This window comes from Juglans regia, chromosome 16 (genome assembly GCF_001411555.2).
Source record: "Juglans regia cultivar Chandler chromosome 16, Walnut 2.0, whole genome shotgun sequence".
Taxonomy (NCBI): Eukaryota; Viridiplantae; Streptophyta; class Magnoliopsida; order Fagales; family Juglandaceae; genus Juglans; species Juglans regia.
Genome location: NC_049916.1, coordinates 28,689,619 through 28,700,346, shown reverse-complemented (window position 1 = coordinate 28,700,346; position 10,728 = coordinate 28,689,619). Strand labels below are relative to the sequence as shown.

Here is a 10,728-nt window from a genome sequence, read left to right as displayed (position 1 = left end):
ATAATCTGTCGATCAGATCTGATCTGCACGTACCCTCGAAACCATTTACTCCCCTCCATTCTGTAAACTTTCTTCACTCTATGTATACATGTATATACGCTTGCTGCTTGCATTTGTTTTTCAATCAACAAGCGGAAGAAAAAGGGCGTATTGGTCGATTGGATCTCATTCTTTCCGGGTCGTGTGCTTTGTTGATTTTTGGTTCTGAAAGATGATATTTTTTTTGTTAGACTTCAACCTCAATTGCCCACCAGAGCCCAGACCAAATACTGCTCTTATGAAGAATAAAACGGAGTAAAAGACGGGATCTCATTCTCTGTGGTTTACGGGTTTTTGGTTCTGAAAGAGCATTTACTTTTGCAGCTCAACTTCGATTAACCTACGAAACCCAAAACAAATACTGCTCTTGTGAATAACAGAAATGTCAGAAATGAGGGTTGGTGATCCAAGCAAGCTCCACTTGAAGAAGGAGCTTACTCAAATCCGGAAGGCAGCCCGGGTTTTACGAGATCCCGGCACGAGTTCCTCTTGGAAATCCCCTCTAAATTCATCAAGATCTGTTCCACCGGCTGCTTCTCATTCAACTTCGGAGCACTTGTTACAGTCTGATCATTTCCAAAATAACAATGGCAAGGACAAGGAGAAGAGTGTGTTCCTGTACAATTGGAAAAGCCACAAATCCTCAACCGAGAAGTGCGCAGCAATGGCCACGATTGACGATGACGACGATGGATCTTCTTCTTCGATTCCGGGGGGCAGTGTTGAAGATAACCTGAGCGATGCGCGTAATGGTAGGGATTCAAAGAGTGATAGCTTTCCTTCCATATTCAGATGTAGGAATGCAAATCCTGTGTCGTCGGCCAACATTAAGAAGAAGAAGAAGAAAAAGAAGAGGAAGAAGAGTAAGAAAACTGATACAAATTTGGACGCTTTATCAAAATATCGACATAAAGATGATATTGTTGGTAGAAACTTAGTTACTTCAAAACCACCGTTCCAGAGTCATCCTTCTATCGGGTTAAGCCGGGATGACTCTGTGGAGCAATCTGATGATACCGAAGAGTATAGTAATTCTGAGGAGTCTAGGAAAATTTTGAGGGCGTCCCCATTGCTTTTGAAACTTCAGCATAAGAATTGGTCTCACTCTTCCAAGTTTTTGAGAAAAAGTGGTCTAAGAGAGGATTCTTCTTTTTCATATAGTACACCGGCATTGTCGACTAGTTCCTATAATAGGTATCGTAATCAAAACCCAAGTACTGTTGGGTCTTGGGATGGTACTACTACTTCAATCAATGATGGGGATGATGAGGTGGATGATCATTTGGATTTGCCTGGTCGCCAAGGATGTGGGATTCCTTGTTATTGGTCAAAGAGGACACCCAAACATCGTGGTGTGTGTGGGAGCTGTTACTCTTCTTCACTTTCAGATACAATAAGGAGGAAAGGGAGCATCATGTTGTGCGGAAGTCAAGTTATGTATCCCAGGCGTCAAGGATCATCATCAGGTTCCAACAAGCGGAGTATTGCTTCAAGAAGTGCTCAAGGTGTTTTTCCATTACTTGGTGATTGCAGAGGCGGTTCATCCATAGGAACTGGGCGGAGTGATGATGAACTGTCTACTAACTTTGGGGAGCTTGATTTGGAAGCTTTGAGTAGATTGGATGGGAGGAGATGGTCGTCCAGCTGTAGAAGTCAAGAAGGACTAGAGATTGTAGCTCTTAATGGGGAAGGGGAAGAGGAAGGCACACCGGACAATATCAGGAGTTTTAGTAAGAAGTATAAACCGATGTTCTTTGGTGAATTAATTGGGCAGAATATTGTCGTCCAGTCGCTGAGAAATGCTGTTATAAGGGGTCGGGTTGCCCCTGTTTATCTTTTTCACGGTCCCCGTGGAACTGGAAAAACATCAACAGCCAGGACTTTTGCCTCTGCCTTGAATTGTCTGGCTCCTGATGAAACCAAGCCATGTGGTTACTGCAGGGAATGCACTGATTTCATCTCTGGCAAGAGTAGAGATCTGTTGGAAGTTGATGGAACCAATAAGAAAGGAATGGATAGAGTTAGGTACTTATTGAAGAAACTATCGGTGGCGTCCTCATCAGCCTTCTCAGAATACAAGGTTTTTGTTATTGATGAGTGTCACTTGTTACCCTCTAAGACATGGCTGGCATTTCTCAAATTTCTTGAAGAACCACCAGAGCGAGTTGTGTTCATACTAATAACAACTGACCTTGACAATGTACCCCGTACTGTACAATCACGGTGTCAGAAATACCTTTTCAACAAAATTAAAGATGTTGATGTTGTAGCCAGGTTACGGAATATTTCTGCTAATGAGAGCTTGGATGTTGAATCGGATGCATTGGATTTGATTGCTTTGAATGCAGATGGTTCACTTCGAGATGCAGAAACTATGTTGGAACAACTGAGTTTACTGGGGAAAAGAATCACCACATCTCTTGTAAATGAACTTGTGAGTTTTCTTGCCAATGAACTTGTTAGCAAATTTTACTCGGGTGAATTTTATTTATTTATAAAATTCTATAGTTGCATAAATTTTTTTGATCGGTAAAAAAAATTTATACAACTGTAGAATTTTATGAAGAAATAGAATGTTCCAAACGGATTAATTGAGTGTATTATCTTCTACAGGTGGGAGTTGTTTCAGATGAAAAATTACTGGAACTTTTAGAGTTAGCAATGTCATCAGACACTGTAGAAACAGTGAAAAGAGCCAGGGAGTTGATGGACTTGGGGGCTGATCCGATGGTTTTGATGTCTCAACTGGCCAGTCTCATTATGGATATCATTGCTGGAACTTACAACACAATTGATGCCAAATGTGGTGATTTTTTCCCTGGTGAAAGAAGTTGTGAGTACCATTCCCTTCACTTTTGATGCCGGTACAGCACTTCATTTTTCATCCTGAGTTTTGGTAGCGTGACTTATCGGGAAAAGAAGAAAAATAATGGTACACCATGTCATAAGCAAATGTGTAATATCAAAATTAGGTTGAGCGAAAAAAATAAAAAAAAGAAATAATCATTGACAGATCGAATATTGTTGATAAACCCAAATGCCTATTGGTCCTAGTAAATAATTGTATCATGCCCAATCCATGTGCCAAACGAAGTTGGGCTTATTTTCGAACATGGGCAAATGAAATTTCTCACCAAATTGAGTTGCATTGTTTGCATTGAAAGGAATTCCAGGAACACGGGCAAATGAAATTTCTCACCAAATCGAGTTGCATTGTTTTCATTGAAAGGAATTCCATGTAGAAGCTTATAGTAGTTCCAAAATAGACATCAGTTAGAATGTAAATGGACGATAAAGTAATAAGGGTTTTTTGCCTTATTCCGGAATTTTTCACTGAGACTTCTCTATATTGACTCATCTCCTGCAGTTAGCCGTGGAATCCTATTTTTCGGTTCTGCCCTTAGCATTCTTTTTATACCTAGTTATAAGTTGATCCATCTATTCCAATATGTCTGCTCGTGCTTTACGTTAAAAATATTTATTTGTCATCATTAACACTACCTTAAGTATTTCAGGAAAAGAAGAAAACGATACAATGAGAGACTGGGTCATCTTTTGTTGATGTAATTATTGCATCATGTGGATAGACCCTGACTTGATTATATTGTGGACCTGATTATATTCTAGAGAAATAAGTTGATGTTATAGTACCCTCCCCAAAAAACAAAAACATTGGCAACCTCAAAGTGCAAGGTCCTTCTTAACGGAGACTGGATTGATTCTGGTGCATGAAACATTTGTTCTATTTTTTTTTTGGTTCATATTTTATATTCTTTGGCTGCTCAAATCCCAAGGTTGGTCATGGCTGGTTTAATCCTTGAATGTTTCTGGGGGCTACCTAAACCATTAGAATTTTGTAGACCTTTAAGTGGTATTATCAACCTAGCTAGGCTATTGCTGATAGCACTCTGCTGTTTGACTTATAATGTCCTAGGTTCTTATGTAATTGACTTGCTGCGTAGGATTTATTTGTTAAAGTTTATATTTTGGTTGGTCTTCCCTCCAACTATTCTTAGTCACATTCTTTGATGTTTACATACAACCTATACCATCTTATTTTTCTCCATATCGTCTTTCTCACACATCAATATCCCAAAAAAAGCTAAAGAAACGGAAGTTTAGTGTTTCATATGTTGCTGCCTCGTCCAAGTGTCGTTTTAAATTATTTTCATATGGAATTAAAAATATCATGATTTTGATCTTTGATTAATAACTGCGATGATCTCCAGAGATAATAATAATAACTGCAATGGATGGGTGGGTTTCATGTTTCAGTGACTCAATTAGAAATGGAGAGATTAAAGCATGCTTTGAAGCTTCTTTCAGAGGCCGAGAAACAGCTGAGGGTTTCAAGTGAACGCTCAACGTGGTTCACAGCAACCTTATTGCAGCTCGGTTCAATACCTTCTCCAGACTTTTCTCACTCCGGAAGCAGCAGAAGGCAGAGCTGTAAGGCAACCGATGATGACCCATCCAGTGCTTCAAGAGAAGCTACTGCTTACAAGCAGAAGTGGGATGCTCACCATACTCCTCGAAAACCAACTTCTCCTGCTTCCCTGCAGAAGGCAGTAAGTGGGAATCCCAACCATCTTAGGGAACTGTTGTCAGGGGTTGACGGTTTCAGCTCCAACTCCAATCCCAAGCTGTCACAAAGCCAGTCAGTTGATGGGGGTGCCTCAGCTGCCTCATGTGATGATATTATGGCTAGAAATATGATGTTTAGATGCATAAACTCAGAAAAGTTGAATGATGTCTGGGCAAGTTGCATTGAGAGGTGCCATTCAAAGACACTGAGGCAGCTGCTAGCTGTTCATGGAAAGCTTGTGTCGATATCCGAAGTTGAAGGTAAGCTCATAGGTTTTCAGTTGTTGCACACTCATACTTTTTTACTTGTAAAACTGAAGCATAAAATGATTTAAAATGTGCATGACCTCATCATAGTCTCAAGTTGCTTGTTGGTAATCTATTTATCAAAAAGGTTGCTCTCTGGTTGTCTTGGTGAGAGTTGGTGCTACAAGTCAAATGATAGTAAAAATTTCATCTATGGTGTGTATGTATCCGCGGACCGCCAATAATGCTTTTTTTTTCTTAATGCCACCGGGTGTCCAGAACTATGTCCTGACTAATCCTGAGGGTACATAGCCTCTCGGCAAGGAGTTTCCCGCAATTGCATGCCAAGTAATTCAAGGGAAAATTCCCCTAGTCCAATGGCCCCTAGAAATTGTTTTCACCCAAGGCTTTGAACTTTAGACATAAAGAAAGCATACTTTTTTTTTTATAAGTAGAGGAAGCATACTACCAAGACCAATGCTCTTTTAACACTTGAGCCAACCTTTAGGGGTTGCATCAGCCAATAACTAGTAATCTACAATTGATATGGATTTCAATTCCAGCTGATGTAATGATTGGTACTCATACGGAATCAGGTCTATATTGTTTCTCTTGTCTTACTTGCCAAAGCAAGTTTCTATGTGAATTTTTCTAGGAACGAAAATAGGATATCACTACTTATTGAGAAAAAAAAAAAGGGATATTGCCTATTCAGTGAGTGTAGTTTGTTAGCTGATGCAGACGCTGGTGTAACTTTAGCCATAGTTGTGCCAGCGTCTGTCTCCTCTCTCTCGTACTACTGGTTTGGCCATTGCCATTAGCTGTAACTTTACTCCAGCTGTAACTTTACTCCATAGTTGTGTGTGAGATTAATATTTATCATTCACTATATTGGAAACACAAATAAACCATTTTTACCTGCATATGCTGCAGTTCATTGTTTGAAATTGTGAAGCCACCAACAGCGATGATGTGAAGGAAATGAGTCAGTTCATTTAAATTTCTAATAACATTTTAGTCAAATTGATTTGAAAGATCCCTCCTGGTTCCACCTCCCATCTGATTAACTCAGACAGATCTTTTTACTCCTTCAGATAAAATTCTATCTGCTACTACTGAACTTGTAGAGGTTATAATGATCAATCTTCCTTGCTTATTTTAGAAACTCCAAATCCCAAGATCGCCCAACATTTTTTTAGTCCAAATGCTCTTTCTTTCGATACATACACCATGTTTAGTTTTCAACTTATATGCGTAATGCGATGACCATACTTTGGATAGTCAAGGTATAACATACTAGTTGTAAATACTTAAGCTTGGAGTCATTTACTAGGATCAATGACTGATTGGGTTGGTTTTCTAAAAACTGGAAGCATTTAATTGAATCGGATTGCTTTAAAACTTGACCTCCTAAATGAGGTGCATGATGGGAGACCATGGTACTCTCTCTCTCTCTCTCTCTCTCTCTGGCATACACATGCTTGTTCTTTATTCTTAGATGCTTCTGCATGCAGGTTTTCTTGTTGCTTTTGTTGCATTTGGGAATCGAGACATCAAATGTAGAGTGGAAAGGTTTTTGAGCAGTATCACAAATGCAATGGAAATAGTTCTGAGATGCAATGTAGAGGTTAGAATAATCCTTTTGCCCGATAGTGAGGCTTCTATTAATATCGTGAAGCTGGTCAAGTTACCAGAGGGTCTGAAGAGGGCCGAAACAGCTGCAGCTGTTGATCAGGAAAGGAAGGCAGTACACCTGAACCCAATTAATGGTTTCTCTAAACGTTCTTTGTTGCTGGATGGAACCTATCAATCTACCTCTGGCTCATCAGACTTAACAGCTAATGGCAATGGCCAAACCAATAGTACGAGAGAGAGGAGACAGGAGATTCCAATGCAGAGAATAGAATCCATTATTCACGAGCAAAGGCTAGAAACTGCCTGGTTACAGACTGCAGAGAAAGGCACACCTGGTTCATTGAGTCGTTTGAAACCTGAGAAGAATCAAGTCCTGCCTCAAAATGGCATATATTGTCAAGATCAAATGGACTCCATGAACTCAATGGCGTTCTCTCAGCATTGGGAAGATGAATTAAATCATGAACCCAAAGTTAACATTGGGAGGGTCCTCCAGAAGGACCAAAATAGTAAAAGGATTGATCTTTTTCCCATGTCACCAAGTTTATTGCATGATAAAAGCTTAGCAGGCAATTTCAGTAAAAATAACCTGTGAGTCTTTCTTTCATTTCTTAATTTACTGCATTCTTTTCCACATCTTTCATAAATTTCTTTGCCTCTCACTTGATTGGAAGATATCATCTGAAGCGAAATTGGTGGCTACCTGTGTAAAAATCATGGTGGGTTCACTGTTCATTTACGGCATGACAATTTGTGCGTAAGACTTGACTCATTCTTTCGATTCACTGAACCCAAAAAAAAAAAAAGTACCGGCTCTTTCTTCAGTGTTTTTTATATATAACTGATGATGTTGTTAGATGATTATTTAACGGAGGGAATCTTATAAACGGTAGGGGTGTAACCGGTCTGGTTTTGGATAAAATCTAGGACCGAACCGGTATGTAACGGTTTTGTATTTTTCAATACCGATTACGCACTGGTTACCCTCCTAAACCGATACTTCCGGTTTTACCGGTTTCCGATCCGATTTTCCCATTTTTTTAAAATGTAAGTTTCACAATTTGTCATTAAAAATTTATGTATAAAAAAAAAATTTTGATTTAAAAAAAAAACTGTTTTATACTTTTATTAATATATATTAGACTATATAATAGTATTAATATTAGACTATTGGTATAGTTATAAGTTATATATTAGTATTAGTTATAAACTTTTAGTGATTTAGTATTAACATTTAATGTAATAATTTATAAATTATAATAAGAAATTATTTCATATATGAATATATATATTATATATAAAATTTCACATAAAAATTTATAATTATACATTATATATAAAACTTATACATATTAATATTTAATATATATAAAATATTTTGTATAAAACTTATATATAAAAATATTATTTTTTATTTTTTATTTTTTTTAATCAACGGGTCCAGTCCGGGCCAAAAAATTCCGGAACCGGACCGAAACTGGCCGGTTTTTACATTTTAAAAACCGGTTTTCCGGTTTGAGTTTACACCCGTAATAAACGGTATAAATTTGTCATGCTATTCTACTCTAATTTTCCAGAGTGTGTCAGAGAGTGAAGTGATTTGATGCACTAGGCAATGCATGAGGCCTTGGGGTTGTTATGTGTGCCTGTTGCCAGGTATCAACATTTCTGTCATATAACATTCATGCTAATTCGTGCTGTTTCTCTAGGGGATATGAATCAGGGTCTGGAACTGGAGGTTGTAGTGGGCTCTTCTGTTGGAATAACACCAAACCTCGTAAGAGGGAAAGGGTAGGCTGTTGCTTTATTTTCCCCCTTCCGTTTTCATTTATTTAGGCAGGGAAACTTGTTGAATGTCGAATAAATTTGTTGGTACTTTGTCTGTAAACAGGTTAAAGTAACCTCAGTTCGGCCACAAAAGGGTGGACGGTTTTCATTGTTTGGTGATTGCAGCAGGCCAAAGAAAACAGAGTGTGGATCTAGACGATAAATAGGGAGAATTTGTAGTTTGGGGTTTCAGATATACTGTTCTTTTCACTATATATTTTACTTTATTTATCTTTTGACAGTTGAGCCATTTTTTTTGCGGGGGGAGGGTGCGTACGATATGTAAAGGCTGTGGTTGCCAGTTGGCATGTGCATTTTCCAATGCCATCAGTAAAGGAGAGAGACAGTGGATGTTAAACTGTTAATCTTCTTTCGCATTTCTGATCTGCTGACTCTGCTGGACTATTCTAGGAACGGGATGGATGGAAGTATCTTTCTAGTTTGTTCTTTTTGGTCAGGATACAGCTTCTCCCCATTATTTGCTTGTCAAGTGACCAATAACATGAGTTCTAACTGAAAAGAATACTGTGATGGAAAGGAATATTGGCCAGGATAATGATCCTGCCATGTTGTGTTGTATTTATAGAGAATTTACAGAGGGTTGATAACTTGATAGCATCTATACAAGTTGATAACCACGAAAGATAGATACATTACAACAGATAGATAACTCTAACTAATAGGACATGATAAGTAACACTCATTTGTATCTTCTGATCAGCTTATCCAGAATCTCTCTTCTAATCTCATCTTGATTTGCACCATGGTGTTTATCTTGATTTGCTGATGATAACTATTGATTGTTAGTTTCCTTAACAGCCCCCCTCAAACTCATAGGAGGGGTAGTGACCATGAGTTTGTCATGGAGTTTAAGAAACTGAGAGGAAGTTAAACCTGCCCTTTGTGAAAATATCAGCACATTGATTTGCAGTTGAGATATTACAAGCCACGACATCTTTGTTTAGAATTTTTTTCATGTATGAAATGATAGTCTATTTCAATGTGTATGTTCTTGTATGAAAGATAGGATTAGAAGCTAATGCAAGAGCTTCCATGTTGTCACACCATAACTGAGGAGAGGCACGCAAAGAACAATTAAGTTCCTTAAATAGCATTTTGATCCAATATAATTTAGCTATAGCAGGGAGCGATACTCGGCCTTTGTGCTAGATTTGGACACAACATTTTGTTTCTTGGCTTGCCATGAAATCAAGCAATTTCCTAGAAAAATACCGTAGGCACTAGTAGAGCGTCAATCAATTGGGTCTCCTACCCAATCATAGGGTTGAGCTCCGACTCGAACAGAGTCGGAGTAGCCATTTTTGAGCTCCAACTTCGACAAGAGTTGGAACAAAATTTTTGCTCCGACTCAGACTTCGATCGGAGGTTGGAGTTCCGACCGTCTATTGGGCAAAAAAAAAAATAATAATAATAGTACATAAATAAATAATGTGGTCAATTTATTTTGTTAAATAAATTACATGCAAAAATAAATTTGATCCATTACATTACATAACACTATTAACAGAGGTAGGTGTATCTACAACTTAATTTAAAAATAAATATAAGACATTAAGACTAATAAGAGTATCATGTGCCATGTGGTGGGTCCTTGTTTGAGTTTTTGCTTAGATCGAGCACAATATAATGTAACTACATAAATTATTAAATATGATCACCAAAGTCCAAGTCCAAATATGTAAAAAAAAATACTAGAAAGATTAAAAAAAAAAACTTGAATACAATAGTTTAAAAATTAAATAACATGTATAATATAGCCATAAGTTATAATAGTCTCATTTATAACGTAACAATAACATTGACTTATCCTTGGAAGATAACTACATAAATATTAAATGCCCATTTTACTCAAATCTCAATAGTCCATTGGTCATGCTTGAAATGAAGATAGAAAGTTGCAATCAATAAATGAAAAAAATTGATTAAAAAAAAAAAAAAACTGAAACGGTAAAAGTAGAATTTCATTCTTGCTAAGAAAGGGGGTTCTCTCAACTCCATCCCAACTCTCAAGGGGCGTCCGTCTCAGACTCTTAGTCACCGGAAATTATGTTAAGATTCACAATTAGGTCTATAAAATCATAAAAAGTAGAAGTTAGAAACATTAAAATAATTAAATAATCATTTAAAAACATATAAACTTACCCGATTCAAACCTATAGATCTCAGCATCAACACCAACGATATCTAGTCCAATGGGCGCTTCACTTATCCAATTATGTGTGCAACTGAGGGCCTCCATGGTTGACGGTGACAATAAACTCTAATAAGCATCCAACATGTGACCTCCAGTACTAAATGCCGACTCTGAGGCAACCGTAGTGACATGAATGGCTAGCAAATCTCAGGCTATACGGGAAATGAATGGATATTTGGTGG

General features: G+C 37.7%; 1 protein-coding gene across 1 annotated transcript; it reads left to right on the top strand.

Moving 5' to 3' along the window:
* Positions 1-8,941, top strand: LOC109018644 (protein STICHEL). The gene is made up of 6 exons (XM_019000813.2): positions 1-2,473; positions 2,653-2,872; positions 4,315-4,884; positions 6,384-7,095; positions 8,214-8,295; positions 8,396-8,941. Exons 1-6 carry the CDS (start codon positions 422-424, stop codon positions 8,492-8,494), a joined length of 3,735 nt encoding a protein of 1,244 aa, XP_018856358.2. The 5' UTR covers positions 1-421; the 3' UTR covers positions 8,495-8,941.
* The last annotated feature ends 1,787 nt before the right edge of the window (positions 8,942-10,728 follow it).

Bases quoted from the DNA above. Each gene is read 5' to 3' on its own strand.
- LOC109018644 (XM_019000813.2), top strand. From the start codon at position 422: ATGTCAGAAATGAGGGTTGGTGATCCAAGCAAGCTCCACTTGAAGAAG. The intron at 2,873-4,314 runs GTGAGTACCATT...TTCATGTTTCAG, and splicing joins TTTCCCTGGTGAAAGAAGTT to TGACTCAATTAGAAATGGAG. The intron at 8,296-8,395 runs GTAGGCTGTTGC...GTCTGTAAACAG, and splicing joins AACCTCGTAAGAGGGAAAGG to GTTAAAGTAACCTCAGTTCG.